General features: G+C 47.9%; 8 protein-coding genes and 1 non-coding gene across 9 annotated transcripts; 5 read left to right on the plus strand and 4 right to left on the minus strand.

Moving 5' to 3' along the window:
* Positions 1–8,134: 8,134 nt before the first annotated feature.
* BKA67DRAFT_583734 (uncharacterized protein) lies at positions 8,135–9,082 on the minus strand. The gene is made up of 2 exons (XM_046104099.1): positions 8,559–9,082; positions 8,135–8,497 (listed from the first exon to the last, which is right to left on the minus strand). Exons 1-2 carry the CDS (start codon positions 8,728–8,730, stop codon positions 8,313–8,315), a joined length of 357 nt encoding a protein of 118 aa, XP_045952791.1. The 5' UTR covers positions 8,731–9,082; the 3' UTR covers positions 8,135–8,312.
* Positions 9,083–9,097: 15 nt separating this feature from the next.
* On the plus strand, positions 9,098–11,730 carry BKA67DRAFT_97940 (aldo/keto reductase). Its single transcript, XM_046109585.1, has 9 exons — positions 9,098–9,511; positions 9,562–9,593; positions 9,649–9,880; positions 9,928–10,456; positions 10,504–10,704; positions 10,759–10,935; positions 10,991–11,077; positions 11,124–11,213; positions 11,264–11,730. The coding sequence occupies exons 1-9, from the start codon at positions 9,498–9,500 to the stop codon at positions 11,594–11,596; spliced, it is 1,695 nt and encodes a 564-aa protein (XP_045952792.1). The 5' UTR covers positions 9,098–9,497; the 3' UTR covers positions 11,597–11,730.
* A 133-nt stretch (positions 11,731–11,863) lies between these two features.
* On the minus strand, positions 11,864–12,814 carry BKA67DRAFT_639491 (uncharacterized protein; the record flags this gene model as incomplete). Its single annotated transcript, XM_046105738.1, has 1 exon — positions 11,864–12,814. One exon carries the CDS (start codon positions 12,812–12,814, stop codon positions 11,864–11,866), a length of 951 nt encoding a protein of 316 aa, XP_045952793.1.
* Positions 12,815–15,802: 2,988 nt separating this feature from the next.
* On the plus strand, positions 15,803–18,449 carry BKA67DRAFT_98021 (uncharacterized protein). Its single transcript, XM_046109586.1, has 6 exons — positions 15,803–16,138; positions 16,193–16,479; positions 16,533–16,659; positions 16,730–17,182; positions 17,236–18,008; positions 18,066–18,449. Exons 1-6 carry the CDS (start codon positions 15,943–15,945, stop codon positions 18,102–18,104), a joined length of 1,875 nt encoding a protein of 624 aa, XP_045952794.1. The 5' UTR covers positions 15,803–15,942; the 3' UTR covers positions 18,105–18,449.
* On the plus strand, positions 18,425–19,488 carry BKA67DRAFT_583756 (uncharacterized protein). Its single transcript, XM_046104100.1, has one exon. The coding sequence runs from the start codon at positions 18,842–18,844 to the stop codon at positions 19,280–19,282; it is 441 nt and encodes a 146-aa protein (XP_045952795.1). The 5' UTR covers positions 18,425–18,841; the 3' UTR covers positions 19,283–19,488.
* Positions 19,464–19,561, plus strand: BKA67DRAFT_t173. The gene has a single exon. It is a non-coding gene; the product is annotated as a tRNA-Ile (tRNA).
* Positions 19,562–22,177: 2,616 nt separating this feature from the next.
* Positions 22,178–23,417, plus strand: BKA67DRAFT_650891 (uncharacterized protein). The gene is made up of 4 exons (XM_046106057.1): positions 22,178–22,388; positions 22,490–22,972; positions 23,024–23,254; positions 23,371–23,417. The coding sequence occupies exons 1-3, from the start codon at positions 22,277–22,279 to the stop codon at positions 23,095–23,097; spliced, it is 669 nt and encodes a 222-aa protein (XP_045952796.1). The 5' UTR covers positions 22,178–22,276; the 3' UTR covers positions 23,098–23,254; positions 23,371–23,417.
* A 220-nt stretch (positions 23,418–23,637) lies between these two features.
* Positions 23,638–25,585, minus strand: BKA67DRAFT_583759 (aspartic peptidase domain-containing protein). The gene has a single exon (XM_046104101.1). The coding sequence runs from the start codon at positions 25,445–25,447 to the stop codon at positions 23,846–23,848; it is 1,602 nt and encodes a 533-aa protein (XP_045952797.1). The 5' UTR covers positions 25,448–25,585; the 3' UTR covers positions 23,638–23,845.
* Positions 25,586–26,546: 961 nt separating this feature from the next.
* On the minus strand, positions 26,547–26,960 carry BKA67DRAFT_98130 (uncharacterized protein). The gene is made up of 2 exons (XM_046109587.1): positions 26,860–26,960; positions 26,547–26,809 (listed from the first exon to the last, which is right to left on the minus strand). The coding sequence occupies exons 1-2, from the start codon at positions 26,918–26,920 to the stop codon at positions 26,658–26,660; spliced, it is 213 nt and encodes a 70-aa protein (XP_045952798.1). The 5' UTR covers positions 26,921–26,960; the 3' UTR covers positions 26,547–26,657.
* Between the last annotated feature and the right edge of the window lie 101 nt (positions 26,961–27,061).

Here is a 27,061-nt window from a genome sequence, read left to right on the forward strand (position 1 = left end):
TGTTGGCGGAGCGCACAAACTCTCCGAAATGGTCGGTAAGAGTTCCCCTTCCGACATGCCCACTTACCGCAATAGAACGAGTGAAACCAATGGCAGGCTCCAAACAAGCCTCCGCGACAAGTCGCTGTCAAGGCTCAGGGCTGATCATAACCTCAATTGGGACAAGGCAAAGCCGTTGAGATCCTGGGATGCGGATATAATTGAAGCCAATGCGCAATGGGCTTTGTAGCCGAAAAGGAGGGCACTCAGGTACTGAAAACAAGGAAATTTACTGATCGCCATCGAAACACCTGCAGCGGAGTAGTGAAGATGTGGATTTTACCTTCGTTGCGGCTCGTATCAAGCGTTCAATGGGCAGCAAAGAATGTAAGATCGAGTTCATAATGATAATCTCGAAGTGCTGGAAGATCAAGCTGTGATGCGCAGCGTATTCACATTGGAGTTCTAGGTTAGGAAACCGTTGGGTTGTGCATCCTTCCCGCAATCAAACTATCTACAGCGGGCTTCTACTGAATGAAGACTGTCAGACGCCCGTCGTGGAAAACACATACTTGACCTGTGCAAAAAGAAGAACCCGATAGGTTACAATCTGTTGGACTCGTTCGCGCCTAAGACAATAAAGGGTCTAGTTGGCGGTTTCCAAACTGTCTCTGACACATACAGGAGTGAGGGCCTTACACGGAAGTCGGTCGATGATCGCATCGTCTAAAATATTTCAATCCACTAACTTCTCCGAGCGGCCCTATATCACGGCCAGGGTCCAGTGCTATTGCCTTCGTCATCCCAGCGCACAGGGCTTCAACCGCCCCAAACAAGTAACCTCGATCAGGCTTTGCAACCCATTTTCGTCGAAGAAAGGTCCCCAGCGGCTACGATCAATCAGTTTTCGGATCTCGTAGATTGCAGCTTCGCACCTTCGTGTACGCTCCTTGCATAATGGCACTGCGTCACCACCGAGCCGTTGCGTTGGTACAGTGTAACTCTAGCTGTATGTTTGAGGGCACGACTGGAATAGAAACCGGTAGTCGGTCATTTAAGGCCGTTCAGGCTAAAACCGAAGAACTTATGTATGCTGCGCACCAAGATCGACGTTACTGGTAGCGAATCTCGCGTATGGAGTACTTATGTACAAACTCAATCATACAAAAAAACAATTTAGAAAGAAAATTAGGCATTGCATTTGCATGCTGCTTATTGCTCCTTCCTCTAGTCTTGTAGCTAACGTTAATTGTTCGTTAGGGTCAGGAGATCTTGATCAGCTTATGAGTTTCATTTTGTTACTACATAGGAGTGGATCCGGTGACCGTCATACTTTCTTCCGTAATTTCTTGACTACATGTAGCATTACATATGTCTAATCTGTCCCGAGGCAGTTGCGGTCGCAGGGAAAAGCTTGGGATGGGTTGGTGACTTGTTCTTCCCCTGTGGCGGGAGAGTTTATGTGACTCGGGATATTTTCTGTCTACTGTATCTACAATCGCCATAGCTTCCACGTTCATATTGCTGGCGCTCTTCACACAAATTCGCCACAACACCCTCGTGTCCTACGTATACAAGCTTCGTCGCTGTGATGAGCCCTGCTGCCCTGCCACCTGCCCTTGCCCAGTTACCTAAGCGTCGCCTAGACTAGAGCTTGGCGGCAGTGTGACCCTGAACGGCGGCAGCTACTCATTCGGCAATGATCAGCAGCGGTCAACTTACCAGTCAGAACCCTGCGAACCCATTTAGGACGTATTGAACTTTGATGACCATGACGACATCCAGGTACCGGCAACCCAAGCATGGTGCTCCCAACCTGTCAAGCTTTTTCATGTTGTCAAAAATGTAGCGAGATATTGCACGCAACTCAACTACCGGACTGTGTGTGGCTGAGCATAGCCTATTTTGACTAATGGTGTAAGCCCTGCATACACTGCCATCCTGCATCAAGGGTCCTTCTCAGCAGCAAGGGATCTCTTTTTACTTGGACTGCTTAAATCACATCTTTCGAGAGGCAAACACCACACTACCACGATCTTCCAAATGCCAGCCGCTGCCTCAATGATAGATCATAAAAGAGAGGCCTCACTTTAGCACACCCACCAAAACCATAGGAGGCAATGATGTGTAATTATTAGCGAAGTATATCTAACCTAATTATTGATCCACTGTACGCACAATAGCATCTTCGATGCAATGGCCGAGCTCCAATCTTACAGTTGGAGGCCTCGAGCATGGCTCTTCAGGGTGTTTGATGATTGTAAATGGCTATCATTGATATTCGCATCAAACGGCATTGTTCTGAGTGTGAGTGAGAATTCAAGAAAAGTGCTAAAATGTTATTCACGACATTTGAGGTGGAGTTTACCCTCATGGCTTTAGGGAGTATTGACGCTGAAACTGGATGAACACTACGAACAGAACTAGTTGTTGAAACTCACTGTGATGTTGCTCTCCTGAACCCCTGCAAAGATGCAAGCACATCTGCCTGTGTGACGGATACGCATATGTGGAATTACTGCTGATGATTGAAGTTTTAGACCGCGAATTTATTGATAAGATCCCTGAAGATTCCACCGAGTGAGAAGACCTCCGTGCTTGCTATGCCTCCAAGGATTTCGTAATAGCGAACATTAGCCCATTATATTTTCACTGGTGATATTGACAGAATGTCTGCCCAGTCTCTATTACTGAGTTGATGCTCAATTGGAATGCGGAAACCATTGTGATGTCAAAACTGAGCGATTAGATATGCGAAAATTCATGCACAGGTTGTGATGACGCTTTGCTTAGAGCCACACATACATTGAAGATTAGCATTGTGAAATATCATGGCCAGGTGAGTTAATTGACATTTGATGATTTACGAACAACCAAGAATTTTTGTTTTCATTGCGCGCCAGCCAAGGACAGTGTAGCCTTTGTCATGGCGTCGTATACTACTGTTTTCAGACACTTGACCCTTCTGTATTGACACCAGTTCTTTGTTATCCGTATGTAGAGGCATCCATTGATACGAACCGTGAAGCAACCAACACCTCGCCCTGAACTCCATCCCTGTTGACTATCAGAGAATTCGTTAGCAGATACGTTTCTATATTGTCTGCTAACTATACGCTGTAAACATGGATGGCGGAAGCCAGTCTCTCAGGCGCACCAACCGCTTCAATGGGGCCGATATGGCCACTGCAAGAGACGAGCCTGTCGATACGCTGCCACGAAGTTCAATATCACGAGAAACTGGAGGCATCAATCCTATAGTTTCAACTCCAACTGGAATATCGCGAATTAAGCAAGCGGGAGCATCCGCAATTCCACGACCAGGAGCACGATCTTCGATTCCACGACCAGGAGTACAATCTTCAATTTCACGTCCAGAAGCAGCATCCTCGAGTCCACGTTCAAAAGCACTATCCTCGAGTCCACGTTCAAAAGCACTATCCTCGAGTCCACGTTCAAAAGCACTATCCTCGACTTCACGGCGAAAAGCACTATCCTCGACTTCACGACCAAAAGCACTATCTTCGACTCAACAACCAGGAGCACTATCCCCAACTACCAGTCCTACATTTAAGCTTCCCAAACCCCAAATTCCACGACCAGGTGCATCATCACCAATTCAGCGACCGGGAGTATCGTCCTCAACGGCCAGTTCTAGGAAACAACGGGGACCGCCGATAAGCAAACCTAAGAATGAAGAAACCCATGCGATAGTAGAAGCAAATGTTGTGTCTTCGTCGGCAGCTCGACGATTCGATCCACTTATAATGACGCCGAGCTTGGAAAACATCAGATCTAACTATGAGCGGTCCAGCCCAATCCAAGACAACCCCAGGGCTAATGCCAAGACAACCGTACATTCTACTCACGTAAAAGCCGCTCGAAGTGAAGTTGACATAAATGAAGATGAGAGCGATGCCGGTCTAAACCAAGCTGAACCTCATCGACCTGATAGCACGACTCCTACAGCCGACGCAAAAATACCAGGGCGTGCTGGACAAGCTGATTACTCGCCTTGGGAAAACGTCCAACTCGTCGGATATAGCACTGGATTCACCGAGTCATACGATGATTACGTCAAGCGCGGTTTCTATCCAGCGAAGATAGGAGAAATAATCAAGGAAAGATTCAAGATAGTGCACAAGTTAGGTAGCGGTGATATCAGCACTGTCTGGCTCGTGTACGACCTCCTACTAACTAAATGGCGTACACTGAAAATCGTGGGCGCTGATTATCCGGATGTAGAGGTTTCTGAAGAGAATTTCAAGGGCATCATGTCGGAGCAAGATGTGTCAACACAAATGGCCAATAAGATGCATATCCTTACCACTTGCGAAACGCCTTTTAAAATTGCTGGACCTGGCGGTCGCCAAACTCTCTGTCTTGTCTATCCACTATTAGGACCGAACTTGTACTCAATACTATCCTGGTCGGATATAGAAATCCGCCAAGTATTTCGTGAAGTCGGAGAGGGTCTACAATTCCTCCATCAGCTCGGAATCTGTCATGCAGATTTTCGTACGGACAACTTGCTACTGTGCTTAGATCAGGATGAACTCGAAAAGATTGACGAGGCGGAGATGATAAAGCGTCTTGGCCCTCCGCAGGTCATGGACATATCTTTCATCACCAAGTCTGCAGACTACTCAAAGTTGCCGCCATACATTGTGAAACGTGCAAACATTGACCATCTTCAGGTCAAGTACACCGGCCATGCAATGATCACGGATTTTGGGGCAGCATTCAAAATACCTAATACTTCAACCCATGCACCCATTCCAGCTGTGTGGGCAGCACCGGAGGCATATTTCGGGCTTGAGTTTGGGCTCGCTGCCGATGTGTGGTCACTGGCTGTCACCATCATGGAGATCTATGCCTGTACGCATATTTTCAATAATATCCGTGGTGACCACAAGAAGGTAGTCGCTGAGTATGAGTTCGTCATGGGTACAATGCCTGAAAAATACCGCTCTAGCTACCTCGCACTCGTTCACGAAGACAAGGACCAGGAACCGGGGGGACAAAATGCAGATAACTTGGGCAAGCAAGATCCCGACCTGAACAAATACGTATCTTGGATACACCCAGAAAGCGGGAAATCAATGAACGACATGGAAATTCGAAAGAAGTTTTGCGACGAATACAAGCAACCAAACGTTCTGCGAGCACTTGTCAGCCGCTATCGAAATCAATATGTTTTTGACCCCTGGCTCAACTTCGAGTTCGTCTTGGACGAGACAGCTAGTAAGAAGTCGAAGCAGCGTCGGACCAAGCCAAAAGGACGTTTACCGCCGAGAGATATTAGTCTCCTGGGTAACCTATTGAATAAGGTTTTCAGATGGGAACCTGCCGATCGGATTGACATTAGTACTGTCCTGAAACACGAATGGTTTGGCCCTCAAGATAGCAGCGAAGACACAGACGAGGAAACAGACACAGAAATCATCGTCGGTTGGCACGAGGAACCTCCTGAGCCAGAAATCAGCATCTCCAAATTGATTACTACCTTCGAGGAAGAGCCAGACGAGACGGAAGACCCCCAAAGACCGGGGCTCAGTATTTCCAAAGTGCTTACTACCTTCGAGGAGGAGCCAGAGGAGCTCGAGCTGACTACCACCGGCCCAATTACAGTTGTTGACGTTGAGCCTATTTTACAACAGCTGGGTATTTCGGGTCCCATGACTACTATTGACACCACACCTGTTGCACAGGAGCTCGGCGTCTCCAAACCGATGGCGGTTGTCGACGTGCCGCCGGTAGCGCAAGAGCTTGCTATTTCTGGATTGATTATTGTAGCTGATGTGGATCCCATAATAACACCGGTGCCCGAGCCCATCCAGTTCTACTTCTCCGATATCTTGACTACTATTGACGAGGAGCCTGAAGGTGACATAAGAGATCCAGAACTGGTCGACCAGGAGCTTGAGCATGCCAGGGCGTCCTTAGAGGCTGTCACGAAAGAGCGCGATGATCTCAAAGCACAGCACGATAGCGCTTTGGAAGAATTAGGGGCTGTGCGCGGTCGAAAGGAGCAGCTTGACACACAGCTAGTGGATGCTCAAAGTCAATGCCAAGGTTTGAAAGCCGAGCTTGAGGAAGCTCAGAGAAACATCGAAGAGCATTTAAGTGATGGTAAGACCATTCGTGGCAGAACTACGGACCTTGAGAGTTCCCTGAAAGAAGCCGAAGGAAATACCGAGAACCTTCGAGAAGAGCTAGAGAAAGTGAAGAGGGAGTTTCAGAATCTTCAGAGTAAGTATGCCAGTAAGCGCAAGGAGAACGCCGAGCGTGCAGAACAGCTCAAGGCAGCCACTGTTCGGGCTGACAATCAGGACGAAACCGTCCAAACAAACGAAAATGAAATCAAACGTTTAGAAGGGGAGCTTGCAGAGAGTACAGATCGGGTTGGTGACCATGAGAAAACACTGAAAATAAAGTATGAGGAAGTTGAACGTATTAAGGGGGAGCTCAAGGTAGCCACGGAGAGGTCTGACAGTGAAGTGAGGGCCCTGAGGAGAAAGGAGAATGAGGTTGAACATCTAAAGGGGGAGCTCAAGGATACATCAGACCGGTTAAAACACCACGAGAAAACTCTGAAGACAGAGGAGGAAGAGGCTAAACGGTTACGAGGGGAGCTCGAGGATAACAAAGATCAGGTTGAAAATCAGAAAAGAACACTTACGAGTAAGGAAGTTGAGATTGAACGTTTAATTGAGGCTCTAAGAGTAGCCACAGATCAAGTTAATAATCACGAAAAAGACATCAAGAAAAAGGAGAAAGAGGTCAAACATCTAGAGGAGGCACTAAAAGAAGCAGAGGAAAAAAGCAGAACCCTGGACGAAGAGCTCGGGAAGGTTGAAGCAGCAACAAACAGAACTAAAAAGGAGCTGGTAGAAACTCAAGACCACCACGATATTGTTATGGACAAGCTTACAGCAGCTGAATGTCAAGCCCAAAGCTTGAATAAAAAGCTCACGGACGTGGAACAGGAATTGCAAGAGCGCACAAATGAAGTTGAACGAGTGAGGCGAAAGTTTAGAGAGGCTGGCTTCCGTGCCGAATCCAAGATCCAGGCATTGAGCACCAAACTCGAAGATTTGAGCAAAGAACGCGATGGCATTGTCAACAGTTTAACCAAATCCAAACGGAGAACTGTTGGACATATTCAGGTGTTGGAATATAAGATTCTGGATCTTGAGCGCAAGATCAAATTATCGACTGATGAGACTGAGGATCTTAAGAACCACAACGGAGAGCTCGAGGATCAAAACGAGGAGTCAGTATCTAAGATCCGTGAACTCGAACACAATGCAAAAACCTCAACCGACGAGATTGAGAATCTCAAGGATCGGAATGGAAAGCTGAAGCATCAAAGCGGGGAGCTGACGACTAAGATTCGGGATCTTGAACACAGTATCAAAGCCTCCAATGTCAAGATTGAGAACCTCAAGACTCAGAATGGAAAACTTAACGGTCAAAATGAGAAGTTTTTGCTTCTGGATGGGCAGCTTAAAGGCCAGAAGGAGGAATTCTTTCGTCAGAACAAAGAACTCAAGGGTCAAAACGCAGAGTTTTTGCTTCAGAATGGAAAATTCAAGAGTCAAAACGAAGAATACTTGCAACATAATGCACAGCTCACAGGTCAAAATGAGCGGCTATTACATGAGAATGAAGAGCTTAAGGGCCAAAACGATGAGCTCTTGTATCAGAACGGAGAGCTCAAGGGTAAAAACGAAGGGCTTTTACACCAGAACAAAGAGCTTAAACGTCAGAGCGAGATGCTCTTACATCAGGTTGAAGACCTCAAGAAACGCCTACGCGCTTGGGATAGGCGCCGCGGAGAACTGGGTCTCTCGGATATTGCTACTATAGTTGATGAAGAGCCTGTCGAGCCCATTCAAGATGAGTTCTCAGCCCGTCGTGGTTATGCGCAGACGGGCCCGCGAGAACAGACTGATAATGTTGGTAATCAGCAGCCCTTCGCAAAGACGGGTAAACATTTCTTCATTACCATCGTTGTGCCGATCAGCTCGGGTATAATCTTGGCAGTCGGCATATGGATAGCCATATTCATGTTCGCCATCTGTGCTGAAGCTGGAAAACAGCCACGAGACTGGAATGTCAACATTTCGTTCGCGAGCGACCCAATGCTGCGCTCATCAGAATATCTGATATAACATGACCACTCAGTATGAGTTGTCGGTATTTACTATAGTATTTCAGCTTTTTGTTACATACCATATATATGCTCTTCTTATCGACATAGTCCTAATAGTCGGACGGGACCTCTGTCTAAGTTGATTAACCTGTTTGCTCAATTGTAATAGCTAAGCTTAAGAGTTTCCCTCCAGACCCACCACCGTCGTCTCGGCATGGCTAAATTTTCTGATCCCTGTCCGTATGATCTTGAGCTGAGACTTGCAATTGGGATCTGGACAGGCAATCATTGCATCTGTGCTCATCCAGTCATGCGCGTGTGTCATTCGCTGCTTAGCAGCCAGTAATGGCAGAACCGCAGCTTGGAGAAAGTCATCAGAACAGAAATGTTGCTTACCGCTGGAGCAGAAAAGTTGACTCACATAGACTGTATATGCTTATCCCTTGATTCGGCGGCAAATACATCATTTCGCCCTCCAGAGTGAAATGGTCGCCTTTCTTGGCACCACATATCATCTTCTCGCCCTCGGGATGATTCTCCGGACACACCACCTCCACACGCAAGTCGTAGAGCTCGAAACTGTCGTCAGACATGATGACAATTATGGCGGGGATGGTAGCGACCAAAACTTTGTGTTGTCCACGTCGATGTATTGGGTTTCCTGTCCAAAACTTTGGTGCGGCGACGATTGGCAGTCGCTTAAGAGTCCCGACTTCGCTTGGGCCATTGCTTGTTACTAGCGCTGCTGCCGCCTGCACACTTCAAGGCCTATACTTAGTACGCGGTGGCCTTCTATTTCGGGTGTAATGGGGAGTGCCGGATCTCGGATGTATAGGCGCTGTGGGGGCAGTTCAGAAATCGATTTGATGAGAAAGCTATACCCGGCATGTTGGGGTCAGCGAAGAACTCCTGGAACCGGAACTTCGGCTCTGCTGATAGTAGTATGCCTCTTGAAAAAGAAAGATTCCTAGATACGCTAGCGATCCATGGAGTTCCATCAATCTTAAACAGTGACTGGCGTATTGCCACAAGCCGGGTGGTATTCTGAGATTGCAGGGTTGCTAGCAGATCTACCCACGCAGCCCACTAAGTTAAGCCTGTCGCTAAGCCAGCCTGACGCAAGCGTATCGGCACCCATCCGATGGTCGATATCGAGCAACCCTAGCGGTTGTTGTCGCCGGCCGGGTTATTGTCACTAGATTAGACTAGAGTTGGCTTTGCATGTCAACGAACACGGATTGTAGTATTTGAGCTTCGCATATCATCCAGGTCATACCGCTTGACCGGTGCTATTCACTTGGCTATCGCAAATCGACGACGAGGGATTAACGAAACATTATCAATTATAGACCCACTCAAGATGGGCGGACACGTGTGAGTTATCTGACCCTAAGTCGATGAGTGTCCACTGAGCATGGTCATAGGAACATGATGGACGATGTACTGATCTCCAATTGTGAGTTGACCTGCAAATGGGGTGGTATCATCAAACTGACTGGTGCATAACTCAGTGCCGCCGGAGCTTTTGAGGTCAGCCATGAGGGTGCTGGTATCTCAAGGTTCTGTGACTCAGAAGCCATTCGTAAATCATATCCGAGAACGCTTTACGGATACCCCACCAAAGCTGGCAGCCCCCGAGGACTTGTTTCCAAGTGTCAATCATGTCTCACTACAATGCAGTCGATATATGGCTCTGACGAGATGTTTATTCTCATGCAAGTTGGCAGCAGAATCCCTGAGATAGTAAGTGCCCAGAAATCCTGTGAATTGGTAGCGACTAACCAAAGCAGTCTGATACATTTCATTGAATCAATACAGCTTGGGGGTGCTCGGTGGGAAAGTGATTCTGACCTTGAAGCTGTGCTTGAAAAGTTCGGTGGCGATGTTGTCCAGGCCGTGCAGGCTTTAAAGGAATCAAAACCGGAACCTACAGAAGCCCTCGAAGATCAGCTTCTAAAACTCTGGACGGCGTTGAAAGACTGCCAGACATATTGCGAGAACACGAAACCCGAGCCCCTTATCTACCCACTCACCCGCGCAGAAAGACAAGTGAAAGATGTCATTGGGTTTCTGTTCCCGAACGGCACAAGTCTCTCTTTACTCATAGATACATTGAGCAGCCAGATTCTCGTTGATCTCTCCAAGCAGGGTGATACTGAGATGTTTGCCCTTGGCCCCTATCAGGTACCGCGCTTATTCAATGGGCTATGGCAATTGTCATCTCCTGCATGGGGCTCAGGGACCGCCGAGAAACAAGCCGCCGCATTGAAACATTTAGTTGAATACGGACTGACGTCAACCGATATGGCAGACCACTATGTAAGCGATGAGCTATTACATTAAACAATCACTGACATAGTTTACAGGGTGACGCTGAGTTGATATACGGTGAGTTCCGGAATCGACTAGCACCTGACGTCCGTGAGCAAGTGTACGCCGCAACGAAGTGGTGCGTTTTTGGTCCGATCAATCAACCTGTCACCAATGACTTTGTGCTGTCTGCGGTTAAGGAGCGGTGCAGGCGATTAGGCGGTAGGGTTGAGCTGCTGCAGTTCCACTGGTATGATGTAAGTCAAATTGCCCGCTTCGAAAATGGCACATCTTTTGACATCAAGATGTAGTATGAAGAAAAAGAATACCTCGAAATACTGGCAGAGCTAGTCAATATCACGAGAACACACTCCGGCCTAGTTTCAACGATTGGGCTGTGCAACTTTGACTCCAAGCACACGAAGGAAGTTTGCGAGTATCTCTTGGCAAAGCAGGGCGCTGTTGGTATAGTCTCAAACCAGATTCAAGCAAGTAGCTTCCTCAGCAGTGAATAAACTAAGGGGCTTGCGCTAACTGGTCCAGTTCTCCTTATTCGACTCGCGGCCACTTCAACAAATGTGCACCGTTTGCACGGAATATGGCCTGAAACTACTGACGTATGGATCATTCGTTAGTGAACAAGCGTCCTTACATAAGGCTTTACTAACTATCTCAGTGTGGAGGTTTCTTGTCGCAGAAGTGGTTTAATCAACCTGTCCCGGAGATTTATGCCGAGAATAACCAGTTAACACCATCTCAAAGAAAAGTAGGCGCTCCTGCGGTAGTATACGGGCGCTACTAATCATTATCTAACAGTACTTCGACATGATTGGTAATTGGGGAACTTGGGCAGAGTTTCAAGCATTGCTTGGTGTTCTGTTGTCGACTGCAGATAAGTACGGCGTAAGCTTGACGAACGTAGCAACAAGGTGGGTTCTTCAGCAACCTGCTGTCGGCGCCGTCATTGTGGGTACCCGGCTCGGTGTATCTGCTCACGGTGACGAGAACCTCAAGGTCTTCGATTTCACCTTGAACGATGATGACATGGAATCCATCAATAACGCCGCACTGGGCGGAGGCGGCGAAAAGTCGCTGACGATCTTTCAAAAACTTGGAGACTGTGGTAACGAATACCGCGCAATGCATTAAACAGAGTATGCAGACTATGTCAGTCACAATCTAGAAGTCTCAATTGTTTTCAATGATCCGACTTTCAGATACCTTGTGGAGACAATGTTCTCGAACAGCAGGTATCGAAACCTTCCCTTATTAGACGCAGCGCTCATTAATATTCAGACAATACATTAACTATACTATTTATACTAGTTCTATAATTCTAACAGGCTAACAAACATATTTTAATCTTCATTCCTTCATTCCTTCATTTCAGTGGCGTACTGTTCATTAAATACTGGCTTAGTAGGTGTAAACCTGCTCGGTGATGTTTCCGTACTGGCCGGATCCGAAGGGGTTGGAAGAAGTAACCTCCTGCTCGTTGACATTAGCCACACCGAACCAAGCCAGTTCCTTGCCCTCAACGACGGTAAGGACAGCGAAGGAAGGGGCGGGGTTGGTGATGTATCCCCAAGAGGCGGTGAACTTGGACCCATCCGTGCAAGGCTGGTTGGACCAGCTCTCGGTGGCAGCATCGGAACCAGGCATGCGGATGACGGTACAACGCTCAGTCTTTCCGTCAGCCACGATGGCAAAGTTGTAGTCACAGCCCGTGTTGCCCTCACCGCAGTAGCGGGTCAGGTCCTGGACAGTCCAGGTCTTTCCACTCACGGGGGTGGGGTCGGTATAGGTCGTGGCGCCCTGCGAGGGTGCAGCTGTTGGAGCCACGGTAGGTGTGACAGAAACAGTGGTGGAGAAGTAGGATGAAGGGCAAGAGCCGGGGTGTGCCGGGTTGCATCCACCGGGGATACCGGCAATGGAGGTGAATGTGGGAACGGCTGTCGAAGTTGCAGTTGTGCTGAAGTAGGATGATGGGCACGAGCCAGGATGAGCCGGGTTACATCCACCAGGAATACCGGAGACGGAAGTGAAGGCGGCTGAAGTCGTTGTGGTCGCCGATGTGCTGAAGTAAGACGACGGACAGGATCCCGGGTGGGCTGGGTTGCATCCACCGGGGATGCTGGTGCTGGTAGGCTGCGCCAATGATGCCGTTGCGGTTGCACAGAAGTCGCGGATGCGAGCGCTGTCTTCTCCCAAACAGCTGGTCAAGGTGCAAGAGCATGCGACCTCTGCTGTTCCGGCAGAGATGCACTGCTTGTAAGCATCCTGGCAGGCGTCTTGACGGCGGACAGCCGGTGCAGCAGCGACAACCGACACCAAGGCCAAGGTAATGGCAGAACCCTTGTAAATCATGATTATATGAGGTTGTGTTAAGATTGTCTTAGTTGAGTTGTAAAGAGGAAGTGTCCGGGTATCTTATGATTTACTGTCTTACGGATTGAATATTCCTCGAGATACTGTCTCATCCTTATATAGCCATTCAACCGTGTCTCTTTATTGATAAAATCATACCATATGATGCCTAACCATGAGCTAGAACAGAAGTCTCGATGGCTTGTGAGAGCCACTTGATTCCTGTGCCAACATGTTACGAGTGACTAGAAGTGGACTTTGAAATTATTGATTGGTCGAAGCATGTTACCGTCCCTTTCTAGAAGAAACCCAGCCATTCAACTTTAGAATTTTCGCCATTAAAACTGTTCATCCAGAGGCTGGGACGTCTCCATCTCCTTACCGCCTTGCGGATTGGGACGTTCCAGTGGTTATACGAGACTCCATGACGTGACGGACGTCTATACATGGGAGGAATTATGGGGATCACGTCCGTCAATGACGCCACGTCATAAAGAGATAAAATCAATAGTCTTAAAGCTAAAGAAACACTACGCAGATGTCAAACGAATTGACAGAACTTGGCCTTGCCGATTTCCGCTTTACCTGTATCGTAGATCTAGGATCCACAATCACGAAAGCTTAAGTTCAACACTACCTACGGAGTACGGAGTACGGGGTGTGAAGACTCTCTTAGTCTAGCCGAAAGCAATACCAGATATGATTTCATAGATGGCATGACTGCAATCAAAGCTTGATCATATAGTATCCGCGTAATATGCTGTTCTACGCATAGATCACTACACGTCACTGGCCATGGAGAAAGCCAAGATCCACCCTCTTTGTTTTAAGCTTAAAGTGTTTCGTTTTGGAGGGGGGGGGGACCCAGAAACCTCGGCATCTTCACAACCACGCCAATTAAGCGGGTGCTGCCACTCCTGTGGTGTTGGCCACCGCGCCAGTTCAACTTTTTATATAGTATAAAAGAGATCGGCTAAACCCCTGGGGGGCCTTGCACACCACTTCTCCGGTGTCATTTGGGGGCGCTTGCCGGCTTATAAACATCAGCTTTTCCAGCCTGTTTCCGCCCGTCTGGGGTCGCGCGACGGGTTGCAAGACCTGTTCTTTTCGGTGGTCCTCGGTAGGGGGTTTCGGGTCTTGTGTACAAGGACTGGGGAATGGCAAGAGTAAATGGTAACATAATATCCCCTATAACGTGTTTGTACCGAATGATCCTGCGATATTGACATAGATATAGAAGACTAGTAAAGGTACATATTGACTCATGGCGTTTGAAGTGGCAGTTGCCCAGTGGATTTCCTGGGCCCGAGAACTCGTCGCTGCATCATCTTCAAGAATTGGTATCAGGTGGGTAGTTTATGTCACTACTGATTGTGTGAGCGTTGGCATTGCAATGCTCGACTCTATAATCAACGCAGCAAGAATGCCCATGCCGCTGAAACGAGTTAGTAAGCATGAGTGACAACAAATAAGACGAATAACTGACTATTGTCTGAGCGTGAATCTCAATCCAGGACCCTCTCCCCCAATAGTCTACGGCTTGCTTCATCGAAAACTCAGAAGTCCTGAAGCGGCCTGGGGTTCCTACATGAATTCCACTTTAGCTGCGACAGAGCCTCGATTGCAAGAAAAAGAACGCTGTACGACAAAGAGTCGAGATGAAAGCGACAGCAGTGTTCAAGGCAACTCCATGAGGCCAGTCCGGAACTGGTTCATTCTCGGATCGATACAGCATCCCAATCAAAGCTAGAATGCATGAGACTCTGATCATAGGCTATAGGATCTATTTCCATAACCAATGAAGACCCGGGATGCTAGGCCCGGACTAGGTGCTACTGAGCATGCTCCAGGCTGGTTCGTTGCAAAAGTGCTGGTAGCAACTAACTGGTACCTTTTTCCTGTTACTTTATTACTGGCATATAGGTCGGCGTCATGGGATGTGCCATCATAATAAGGAACAGGACTCTGGCCATCGCGGCCGAAGAGGTGAAAATGTGGGTATTTCCCAATCCAATGAAACATGCTCAGCAGAGTGCAGAGTGCTATCGGGAACGTATGCAGAGTTTGAGAAGTCGTCCTTGCGGTGTTCGAAATCTTGATTAGGATCAGCCATTTTGGCAAGCAGATCTTCTCATACACGCTGGGCTCTCGCAATTATAGTAAGTTAGAATCGCTGCGTTAGAGAGCTGATCACCAAGTAACTTGACAAGTATGCGATGGCTATGTTATGCACTGGTCATAGCACGAACTTATGGTTGACACAGCCGATTTAGCCGATTTTCCACCTCAATTTGCAAGAATCATTCATTCCACAATGCGAGTGTGCATGACCGACGCTATATATGTCAGAACGAAATGATTAGGAATTTTAAGAACAGTAGAACATAATCTTTTTATTCTTAGAGGAGTTTAGGTGACCCCCCCCCCCCCCCCCCCCCCCCCCCCCCCCCAACACACACACACACACACAAGACTTTTCTCTCAAACTTCTAGATAATGATATGCTGAAAGTTATTGGATCGGTTGTAAAGATGAATGACAAAAGCTCAAGGACCACTCGGTCATTGCGATGGCAGAATACGTATTCCCTGCTTTATTTACACAGGTAGGAAGAAAATAATCTGTCAGCGCTGGAATACTAGTGATACCTGAGGTCGCGAAAGCTGTTCATTGCAAGAACTGGCAAGAGTGGCGATAGCCTCAATATTGCCCGATCAGACATGATAGAAGTGTGAGTAAGACTGCCTTTCCACTTGAAAACCTGTTCAAGTTGCGAGGCTTTATTTACTTCACGAGCCAGTTCAGAGCATATCATCGTTTCATTGGCTGTAGTAAAGTAGCAAGGCATTGCGTAGGGCAAAACACTGCATTTCAATATTGATTAACTCAAACGGGACCTGCATACAGATTGACGACTAACATTGGGACTCTTGATTGCTGTGGGTCTTCCGAGCTGACGGCAATACTACCCTACGATGTAGGTGACCGTCAGTTCCAAGCGAGACACATTCCGAGGACTTGGCAACGCCTGTCAAGAGACTTCGCTTTTGTGTTCTCAAACTTCTTGGGCATTGAAAGTCTAATACCAGGCATCATCGCATAGGAAGTTGACCTTTCTAGCAACCAAGATGTTGAATGTGTGTACCCTGTGCATCTCCTTGTGGTACCTTTTCGGCCTATTGCAGCCGCTTCAGGCCATTGCTATACCCCGCTATGCGACTCTGGTTAGCCAGCAGGCTGCGAATACGTCGTACGACTTCATTATAGCAGGTGCAGGACCCTCAGGCTTGACAGTTGCAGATAGGCTCACAGAGGACCCCTCCGGTAAGAAGCATTGATGCTGTGATACCAACTTTACAGACTAACACACAAGTAAAGTGTCTGTGTTAGTGATTGAGGCTGGTCCATTCGATCAGGGAGAAGACAATGTCTTGATCCCTGGGGATTTCCCGCCGTTCCAATACTTCTGGCCTGGATTAAACAGTGAACCACAGACTGGGTTGAATAACATCTCGTATTCGTCAATATGTGGTCGTGTGGTCGGCGGTGGGTCTGCTGTTAATGCGATGGTATACCTTCGAGGCGGTACAGATGACTTCAGTAATTGGGAGTCTCTGGGCAGTGAAGGCTGGGGATGGGATGGAATGATTTCTTATTTCAAAAAGGTATGGAGGTCAGATGATATCACTCGATGTCTAGGTCGCTAATTTCTTGACAGAGCGAGAATTTCACGGTTCCTGACGCAGCTTATGCGGCCGAGGCAAACATTTCCTATATCGACGAAGTCCACGGCCATGCAGGACCTGTCCAGGGAAGCTATCCACCATATTTCTTCCCGGGTAGTGGTGAGTTTGCCCTTAGAATGATTCACTTGAAATACTAGTGGCCAGTCTGATGCGAATCAAAACCGTACAGGCAAATGGTGGCAAGCTGCCTTGGATTCAGGAATCAAGGAATCCTCGGACCCGAATGGTGGTGACAACACCGGCATATTCTTCTTTCCTACCCTCCTGGACCCAGTTAACGGAACTAGAAGTTACGCACGTATTAATCATTTTGAAAGAGTCAAGGAATCGCGGCCTAACTACCACATTCTTGCAGAGCACACAGTAGGTAAGGTGTTGTTCAGCGGAACGAGGGCTGTTGGTGTCGAGTATCTGCCTAGCGCAGGAGGCAGCATTTCGCAAGTTTCAGCAGCGAAGGAAGTCTTATTAGCAGCAGGAGGGGTGCACACACCGCAAATTCTTCAGTTGTCCGGCATTGGATCCAGCAATGTCCTTGAGTCACTGGGTATCTCAACAGTGTCAAATCTTCCTGGAGTTGGTCAAAACTTCCAGGATCACGCAACTCTGACCATATCATATAACTGTAAGCAAGAAACAACAGGCACATTGACGCAAGCAAGCATAGTAACTTTTCAGTCACGGACAACGTGACGCCTAATCAAGGATCGCTCGACACCGATGCCATATACCGTGCAGAGCAACTCGAGCTATATGAAGAGAAGCATAAGGGTGCTTTCACTATCGTCCATCCTTTGAGCACTAACATTGCGTCTATTTCGCTGTGCAATGCGACCAGTAATTGTCAGACTATAATCGATGGGCTGGCCAATCAAGATGCTGAACAATATTTACCAGCGGGTACTGACCTGACAGTCCTCAAAGGGTATGAGAGGCAGCGTGAACTTTCCCTAGAGAGCTTGCAAAGATTTTCTTCGCCCATTGGACAGATACACTGGAGTACAACAACCACCGCGACGCTATACTTCGTCAAGCCATTCAGTCGTGGCACTATCAACATTAACAACACAGACCCTCTTGCTAATCCTGTCATTGACTGGCGCTCGATGACGAATCCCTCTGACTTGGATCTCGTTCTAGCTCTTTTCCGCAAACATCGCGACATCTTCTCTCAACCTTCCATGCAAGCCTTAGGGCCAATTGAACTTGCTCCTTTCGGCGATGAATTGCAGACCGATGAGGAACTCAAGGCAGCTCTCCGTGGATCGATCAACCCCAGTAATGCACACCAGTGCTGCACAGCAGCTATGCTGCCGCAACAGCTAGGAGGTGTAGTCGATGATCGCCTCAAAGTATATGGAGTCCAGGGGCTACGGGTTATTGATATTAGCATATGGCCAATGATCACTTCTGCCGCGCCCACAGCCACTATGTATGGCCAGGGTGAGAAGGTGAGTACAATCTTGAAATCATGTCGAAGGTCTTGCCGTTCCTGACAACCCCCATAGATAGCAGATATCATAAAGGCACAGTACTCGATTGTTTAACAGCATTGCCAAGACACACGACCACGCGCAAATAACCATGAATACATGGTTGGATGTTACCGACTTCTTCTTCTTCTCAGTTTCAAGGTCATTACCGCTGAGCTCTCCGGCAACGACATAGAATAAGAGTTGAATCGAATGGACGTGGTAAAATAAATTTAGTCGTTAAGTGCGAATTTAGTTTGTATAAAGTCCAACAGTCGTCTTGATCAGACCATGAACTAAGACAGCCGATAAGTCGCAATCGGAAAGGGGGCTGCTTAGAGAAATAGGGCACTCAGAACCACAGTCTAGGAAGCTACTTCAATTCATATACTCCAATTGCTTTGAGATATTGTAGAGCACATGGGACCAGTTACCAACAAATTCCATTCAGCTCGTGGAAGTCCAAATATGGGGAAGTATCTCGTGCTCTATATGATCGTTGACTATTTGTAAAGTACAGATCATATACAACTCAGGGTAATATGCATAACAAAGGATTTACACCCAGCCGCTAACGATGCGTAGGTATAGTTGTTGTGGGCCGTTCCATAGCAGGCGGTACGACGTATTGCTGCAATGACTGCGGTCGGTTTTCCCAATGGTTATGCCCGATGGATGTTCCCTCCACAAACAGAGCTCCTCGGTCTCGCCTTTTTCTTTTCTTCTTCTTCTCAACAAGAGCATACAAACCCCCATAGCTGTCACGTTGACCCAAGAATGCCGGTGCGTCAATTTAGAGAAGATACAGCAAAATGGTTGCCATTAACATTGCCTACACTGCGCCAACGCAAGTATGGGCCGGACTGGAGCGCAAAGTCCGCCGCGCACAAGACTTCGTGCCTATCATCATTTCCTGTGATCTCCTGTCAGAAGAGCAGACCGAGAAGGGGTTCACTATAACACGCAAGGTCAAATTCAAGGGTGCAGGGCCCAAGGGTGATGGATCGTCTGTCACAGAAGTCTGCGCGCATTATGCGCCATCGCGCGTAGACTTTGAGCAGGACAACGGCAGTTTTATCAGCAATATCGTCAGTAAAGGTCCAGATGGTGAATTGTTGATGACTTATTCCTTTGCGTGGCTCCATCCCGACGTTGCGGAAGGAAGCAATGAAGTGGAGAAGTCAGAGGCAGAGCATTGGAAGGTAAGAGCAAATTTTTTTTTAATGATAGCAAGAGGTCTTGAAACATACTGATTGAATTTTCAACAGACGGCTAAGATGGCAGTTCACGGCAGTATTGACACAATTCGACGACTGGTTAAAGATGGGGTGGTCAACTGAGGCGACTAACTTGAGGCTGTACAGTATTCGGGTATTGTTCAATCGTCCGTTCTAAGGTATAGAGTCGCGCTAAGAAGGGTTTGTTCAACAACAAGCTCGGCTAGCTCAGTTGGTTAGAGCGTCGTACTAATATTACTCATGAGTAATATCAAGTTAATGCGAAGGTCCTCAGTTCAATCCTGTGGCTGAGCAATATTTTGCATTTTGCTGCATTGTGTTGATTGTATTCATATTCGCATGGTGAACCATGTTTTTGGACCATCAAACATTTCTAACATCTCTGGCTCGAGTCATTGCTCCTTGTTCACCCAAACCTCAGCCTCGTTGGACAATCATGCCTAATAATGAAATCTGAGAGGTTAACTTACGACAAGCAAGACATATTGCCAATTAACAATGCATATATATAGAATGGTATGTAAACGAGAATACTCGTATCGGTTACTGATCACTTGCCTTCGTCGCATGTCGTCACATGTCAGGACACATCATTGAGTAACACATATGTGATATGAAGTGGACGGTTCCAGATATGCTGCCAGCAGAACTACCCGAAATTGATGGTGCATGCCTTTGTATATGGCAAGTCCCATGGGCTCACCTGATTGTTGTAATGAGTGCCGCGTGTTCACCGGTCGTCCCCATCGAGCTGCTATTAGACACATGAATAACAACAGCGAGATTATTGTGCATCATCATCGCTGCTATCACCATCACATCACATACCAATTATCCAAGACATCGCAGAAAGCACAGTTAAGTCCTGTACACCAACAAATAGGGTTATGACATCCCCATGGCATTGTAAATACCACAGTGGTTATTCCACAAGGCATATCGTCGATGCCTATTTTCTTTAACCCGGGAGTTCTTCGAAGCATCATCGTCTCATCCAGAGCAAAGCTCCGTCGCGTAACTCTCCTCCCTGTTTCTCTTGTATGTTGGGGCAAAAGTCCTGTTACAATTCCACGCATCTGATCTCTTACAGCAATCATTGATTCTGATCATCTGGTCTTTGCCACATCAATTGAGTACGTCAGAACAAGCTTGTAACTAAAACAATTTTTCTCCTCAACAATCTGCAAGCGCGGATTGCAATCCTTCAGCATCACACCTTCAATCCCACACATCGCCCAGCAGGACATCATCATCCACAATGCCATCTGATGTGGAGAACGCCATGGTTTTGTGCCAGGTGCTTGCCAACTCTACCATTCAGCTCAAACTGGGCGATCTAGCCTCAATCCTTGGTGTTCATCAAGGAAGCACGTAAGTCACACGTTACCTGGAGACTCTCTTGTCAAGCACCACTTGTACTCGATACAAACACCAGATATTATTATACCTCATTACACTAGTACTGCATATTACCTTATCGGACTTTTCCCTTCTTTCTTTCCCCTTCTTGTTTGAGCATACTGGTGGAATTGTGTCACAATAATACCTCAATTTCTGCAGACCACTAAATATAAAGTTTACTTAGCTCTCGTAAGATCAATGCAGCCGTCAAGCCTTATGGCTTCGAGTTCAAGGAAGGAAAGGTCGTCAAGGTCAACGGTTCCACAAATGTCAATGCTGGCAACGGCAACAACAGCAGCAGCAACATCAACAACAATGATGAGGCCTCCGCTGCCACCTCCAAGAAGCCAGCCCGTGGTCGCAAGCGAGCTAACCACGCCATGACCAAGGCTCCTGTCGTCTCCAAGAAGCAGAAGTCCAAGGAGGAACAGGACGGTGCTGAAGTCGACGTCGAGGATGGCATTGATGAGGGTGCGGCCTGATCGGCATTTTCCACCTGTTTCCGATCTCACTTGCTCTGGTTTATTGATCCTGTAAGTCGTCCCATATCTGAACCCACATATATGTGTAGGTTTGGTGCATTAACAAAATATTAGCATTTAGGCAGCACAGGTCTGTCGGATCTAGAGAGGAAACTTTAGGAACTGATGCATGATACCTAGAATTCGTTTGGTACTGCTTGAACGATTGGTCACTTCTTAGGTATAGCACTAGCCTATGGTAGTCACCTTGATGAAAATGAGATAAGAAATTTCAATATGAACTCTTTACAACTCGGAGGCACAGAACGTGAAGTCTCAATTAGTTGCACCATCACGATCTGAGCTAGTCATGCGTTCCAAGCTACTTGGATGCCTAAAGAAATTACATGTTGTGATCCCATTGTCGTTATGAGCATCGTCTAAAGATGATAGATATGAATGTCTTTGGCTCAAGAAACTACAAGCATGGGAGAGTCAAACCTGTGGACTAAATAAGCCAGGGCCACTTAGATACCTACTGCAGGCTGTGGACAAATGGTGCATTTCGATGACCAGTATACAAGATACAGTTGTTGCTGGCTGAAAACTGGTTCATTAGTAGCAATAATAAGTCAAATGGTCTCTGTAATCAACAAAATTCGCATAGATTCATGATTCGTGAAAATAATAACAATGATGAAGACACAGCTGCCCAAGGTAACCCTACCGGACGACCTTGCTGAACAATTCTGGCTCAATAATGGGATTAACTGAATGACTGTATGAGAAATCACCGGCAATTTTGTGCCTGACTGGAGTGCGAGCGAGATTGCGTCAACGAAGGTGAGAGACGCAACAATAATCCAAGGTAAACAATGCCTAAGATTTCTTCTATGAGCTCCCCCACTGTGAGCTTTATCAATGCCTGGCTGAGAGCTCCTCCGAAAGCTTTCCCAACATCCAACAACACCTCACCGAACAAACCTCCAACCCCCAAAAAATATCACTTCAACCTCATGAGCTCCCCAAACCTCAACCACGTAACATTACACACACACACACACACACACACACACACAAACCCATAATTTACTACACAACGTCACCATGGCACCAAAGACTCCTAAGTCCGAGGGCAGGGCCGCCGATGATGGTGCAAATATCATCGCTTTGTGCCATCTCATCATGGCCTGCGAGGACTTCCATGCCGATAACGCTACGCTTGCTCCCATTCTCAACCTCGCTCAAGCCAAGAATGTGTCAGTATTGTATTCTCTTCTTCTTTTTCTCTTTCGTTTGAATTAATTTGAATGTCATTCACATTGGCGAGTACCGACTTAACTCGATTTGTCTTCTGTAGTCCCCGAAAAATCAATACCATTGTCGGTCCCTACGGCTTCGAGTTCAAGGGAGGCAAGATCATCAAGAAGGGCGATGGTGGCGCCGACGGCCCATCTGAGCCTGCCACACCCGCTGCCGCTCCTTCGGGCGAGCAGATTGCCGTGGCTGTCACACCTCCTGCCAAGAAAAAGAGCAAGAAGCCCGCTGCCACTCCGACCAAGAAGCGCAAGCTTGACGAGGCGGTTGCTGTCGCCGCCGACGATGATCTCGATGAATATGAAGTCTGATTTTCAAGTCGTACGTGAGACTGAGACTGAACCTCGTTGTTTCCAGCGCATGCTAATATTTTTCGGCACCAGATTTCTTATTCTTAGTATGCATACACCGCATCAACAAGAAAATCGTGAATCAGTATCCGGAAGAGGGCTTTCCTCGACACAATCGACGTATGTGTTCATACAAGCGCGTCTTTGCTTCACAAGCCGAATGACTTTGGTTTGGCGTACGTGAGCCCGCACCATACTTCCATACACAAGTCAGCTGACCATATCAGGAACATTCGTCGCCCGACACCGCCATGGTTTGCAGGGATTTCGGAATGGTTTGGAGACTGTCTACCCAGCTTAGAACCTTCAGATTCGTTACGATAGTTCTGTCAGTTTGCAAATAGATTCAGCGCAGCGGTTGGCGTGCTGGACATAGTTTCTTTGCACTGGTTGAGCCTATAATAAACAATGGATTTCCTCAAACTCACGCATGCACACAACATTGCATTCCAACAGTAGTAAGCTCATCGCCGAGCTCACAGGCCCCCATGTAGCCCTGACCTGACATCCACGGTTCTCCGCAATTTCGTACTTCTGTTTAATGAGCAGTGGAGCCTAACATCAGCACTTGTAGGACCACGCTCACATTGTGAGCCAATCAAGGCATATGTTCCAAATGACCGCCATGATGCCATAAATGGCACCCTCCGCAGCATACACAGTGCGCCGAAACGGATGAGGCTCGGAATTCGAAATATATCCCCGGTTGGTGGGCCGAAAGAGCGGCGCATGGTGGGACTTTGTCAGCGCAGTAGATCGCAGCATTACTCATAGTCATGGCAACCACCGAAGACGGCAATGTGGTTTGAGCAGCTGCGCGATACGGTGACTCGAAGAAGTAGGGGGTCATGAGTGGTATTCAACATTTATACTCTGTTCTAAATTCAAGTGGTATCTCTGGGGCGATCTCATCGCGCTTTTCCACCTCAATATTCTATCCTGTCTGGCATAGACTTCACACCATATAGACACTAGCAAATAAGAAAATAACTTGTAATCTTTACAAATCATTAAAACGCCTGTTCTTCAAAAACTTCATGAACGCACAACTACCTGTGGGAGGATATATCGCTGCCAGGTGCTTCGTGGACCTCACGAGGGGTTTGTAAGGTGGTCGGCATCTCATTCTGTTGTGTCTGGTAATTCGTTGGCAGCTCTTGCGGCGCGGCGCTCATGCCACCGGGTAGTTCAGCAGTGTATTGTTGTTGCGGGTATCCTTGTTGCACATAGCCCTGCTGATAGCCACCGCTATGTTGAGGTGGGATATAACTCCCTTGCGAAGGATCGTACGTGCCGTTCGAGGAAGCTTGGTACACCGAGGCATGTTGTTGGTGGGGGCTGTAGATAGTTGGCTGCGTCATGTTAGGAGAGGCCGGGTTTTTGACCGGCTCATAGTAACCGTGCTGCGGTGTCTGACTGTTGATGGCGCCAGGGTAGGCTGGGTTGCTCGGGGAAGAGGAGGCGCTTGCTTCCTTAGCTGCTGCTCGGCGTCGGCGGAGAAAGAAGAATAGCAGGGCACCCAAGCCGGCGAGGGCTGCCAAGCCGACACCTACACCAATACCTGCTTGTGCTCCGGTAGATAGGCCGCTCGAAGTCGAACCGATGCCGCCGGTATCAGAAGAAGCAGTGGAAGTTGCAGCACCGATGGTAGCAGATGGGCTGACCTCGGCAGGAGTCAGAGCTTTCCAGGATCCAGACCAAGACTGCTTCCAGTCGTTGGCACTAGCTTCGATGGTCTTGTCGCCACTGGCGAGAGTAATGATGTTCGGCGACGGAACGTTGGGGCCAGGTGCTTGTGCTACAAACCAGGTCTTGCTGCCCCAGTTGGCTCCAATGAAAGCATCCTGGAGGAAGGCACGGCCAAGTGTGTATTGCTTCGAGGGACCGCTGTAGCAAGGAAAGTACTGTGTTTTCGAGGATACGAGCGGTGCTTCCAGGGTCAAATTGAGATGGCGGAATGGTACGGCGATTGTGACCTGGTCGGTGTTTGAAGTGCCGCTAAACGTGAAGTTGAGGGCTGATGCTGAGTTGACAATTTGGGTATATTTGGCGTCGTCCGTGTTCCAGATGTACAGCCCCAAATCCTCATTCAAGGTTACCGGCAGATGGGCGGCGATAGCCTTGCATGTCGATGTGGGCAAAGTCAAGTAGGGGGAACAGCCGTCGATGCGTGTCTTGAGGCCACCCGAGATTGATGAGTTGCCCTCGGCCAAGAGCCCGGTCTGAGAGGTACCAAAATCCCACGGAGAAGACCCATCGATGACTGAAATAGAGATGTCGTTCAGCGTAAGCTCGTTGCCGATGTCGCCCGTTCCACCCATCGTCAAAATCTCTCCCACAATTCTGTTTTGGTCGTATCCACCATAATACAACGACCCAGCCATCTTCGGGTTAGCCGACCCAATGTGCATTCCGAACGAGTTCGAGGCAATCTTTTTTTGTGATGAGAGATAGCCAGGAATCAGACTGGCATTGATAGCGGGGCCTCCACCTGTTGAGAAACTCTGATTCACAGTATCTGGAGCACCAATGCCCAAGCAACCCACGCTTAAGGGATACCAGGAGCCGCCTGGGTACGAGGCGTACGCGTTCGAGATCAGTGCCATTGAGACGTTGGGAATAGTCGTGCTCAACCCATCTTGAAGATCCATATAGTCGATCCATGATGTTGCAGACGCACCAGTTACATTCAATCCAGCCACTAGCAAAATGTCGTTAGTCTTCTTCTGATGACCCCTCACAGCCTGGAACAAAGTAAGTACATACTATAATCGGGCCCTGGGGTGAACTGGATTTCTCCTGCAGATCCTGTATTATCAAGCATGGACTGTGCTGAATTGTATAGACCCGCTTGACTGGCATAACACGGCAACGAGCTGTTGTGTGTGCAATAATCACTCGTCAATAGAAAGCTCTGGTATTCGTGTCCAGGATACAGGGCAATCTTCTGAGCGTCTCCCACAACAAGCTCGACAGCTGGCCAGGGACCATCGGGACCAAACGTCTGATCTGACCATTTTGCTGCAATAGGGTCCACTGCTGCATGGACTGATGTTAGGAGTGATAAGTATGAAAGCAAAGACGCTGGCAAAGATAATGATAAAGGCGCCATGGTGGAGGGCATCATTTCTTAAGTGAGCAATACAACCATTCAGTCAGCCAACACAGAGGATGTCGGGAAACGAAACAGAAGAAATCTCAAACTAGAGGAACATATGGGAAGAAGGAAGGAGATCCTCAAAATAGTCCTGAGCTCGGTGCTCACGCGATAGAAGAGGATCCAGCAGATTGGGCTGGTCTCCACAAAGTGCAGAAAGTCCCTAGCCATCAACAACAGAGTGTGGTACGGATCCGTACATATGGTGCAGAAAGATGCCCCCTGCCATCACATTCGACCTAGTCTATCTCTCGGGTTCATGAAGAGCCTGGGCGATCTGGTCTCAGAGTGGCTACGACACAGTAAACAGCCAGCGCCTAAACGAAAGGTCCACTCCGCCATCGAGCGCCAACCAAATGACCCAAGTAGAGGCCATGACGGGGGTTGACATGTTGTGGCAGTGAGGCGCAATTCTGTGTTACAGTGTGACCGTCGGTTGCGATGCATTGTTGAAGGATTCGAATGCCTGGAATCTCTAAACAAAATACAGAAAAGCGCCGTGCCCCAAAGCCTGGGGGGTCCCTGTCTCAGAGCCGCACCAGCACCGTTTTATTTCCACTAGTCTAGTCTAACGTTAGTATCGCTAACCTTCAAATTTAAGCCTATCTTATGCTTCAAGAAGAAGAAGAAGAGGTCCAAGTGTTCGTGGTCAGGCAGATATCAACAAAGCCGGTTTGGAATATAAAGAGCGAATAGGTGTGTTTTCATGATGTGTTCAATGCTAGCTTTCGTGACTCTAGATGTCCGGCCGGTCCGCTTCTCAAGGCCCTTTGGAAGATCGGATGCTTGTCGACACACTTGACGAAAATACCCGACGTGAAGGAGGGCTGTACCCGACCTTTAGGAGGTATGAGGGCTGACACTCGTTGCTAATCGAATCCGGTTAACGGGGACTTTAATACATACATTTCAGCGTAGCGTTCTTTATCATAACTACAGTACATATGAAGGCCACCGTGGCCATCATCGTAGCTGTTATCGTGGGTGTTATCGTTGTTATTATCGTGATTATCTTCTCATCGGGTCCTTTTCTTTGTATGTTATGTCACCATTATACTGAACCATCTGTGTCAAATATAATGCGCCCCCTTCCGGAAAATGCAGGCTC

This window comes from Truncatella angustata (genome assembly GCF_020726525.1).
Source record: "Truncatella angustata strain MPI-SDFR-AT-0073 chromosome Unknown BKA67scaffold_10, whole genome shotgun sequence".
Lineage (NCBI taxonomy): Eukaryota > Fungi > Ascomycota > Sordariomycetes > Amphisphaeriales > Sporocadaceae > Truncatella > Truncatella angustata.

Excerpts from the sequence above, each read along its gene's own strand:
- BKA67DRAFT_583734 (XM_046104099.1), bottom strand. The coding sequence starts at position 8,730 with ATGTCTGACGACAGTTTCGAGCTCTACGACTTGCGTGTGGAGGTGGTG. Across the intron at positions 8,498-8,558 it reads GATAAGCATATACAGTCTAT|CTGCGGTTCTGCCATTACTG; the intron begins GTGAGTCAACTT and ends ACTTTCTCCAAG.
- BKA67DRAFT_97940 (XM_046109585.1), top strand. Across the intron at positions 9,881-9,927 it reads GCAGCAGAATCCCTGAGATA|TCTGATACATTTCATTGAAT; the intron begins GTAAGTGCCCAG and ends TAACCAAAGCAG. Across the intron at positions 10,457-10,503 it reads CCGATATGGCAGACCACTAT|GGTGACGCTGAGTTGATATA; the intron begins GTAAGCGATGAG and ends CATAGTTTACAG.
- BKA67DRAFT_98021 (XM_046109586.1), top strand. The coding sequence starts at position 15,943 with ATGTTGAATGTGTGTACCCTGTGCATCTCCTTGTGGTACCTTTTCGGC. Across the intron at positions 16,139-16,192 it reads GCTCACAGAGGACCCCTCCG|TGTCTGTGTTAGTGATTGAG; the intron begins GTAAGAAGCATT and ends ACACAAGTAAAG. Across the intron at positions 17,183-17,235 it reads TCTGACCATATCATATAACT|TCACGGACAACGTGACGCCT; the intron begins GTAAGCAAGAAA and ends GTAACTTTTCAG.
- BKA67DRAFT_583756 (XM_046104100.1), top strand. The coding sequence starts at position 18,842 with ATGGTTGCCATTAACATTGCCTACACTGCGCCAACGCAAGTATGGGCC.
- BKA67DRAFT_650891 (XM_046106057.1), top strand. The coding sequence starts at position 22,277 with ATGATGGTGCAAATATCATCGCTTTGTGCCATCTCATCATGGCCTGCG. Across the intron at positions 22,389-22,489 it reads CTCGCTCAAGCCAAGAATGT|TCCCCGAAAAATCAATACCA; the intron begins GTCAGTATTGTA and ends TGTCTTCTGTAG. Across the intron at positions 22,973-23,023 it reads CCGAATGACTTTGGTTTGGC|GAACATTCGTCGCCCGACAC; the intron begins GTACGTGAGCCC and ends TGACCATATCAG.
- BKA67DRAFT_583759 (XM_046104101.1), bottom strand. The coding sequence starts at position 25,447 with ATGGATCTTCAAGATGGGTTGAGCACGACTATTCCCAACGTCTCAATG.
- BKA67DRAFT_98130 (XM_046109587.1), bottom strand. The coding sequence starts at position 26,920 with ATGATGGCCACGGTGGCCTTCATATGTACTGTAGTTATGATAAAGAAC. Across the intron at positions 26,810-26,859 it reads AAAGAACGCTACGCTGAAAT|CCCTCATACCTCCTAAAGGT; the intron begins GTATGTATTAAA and ends AACGAGTGTCAG.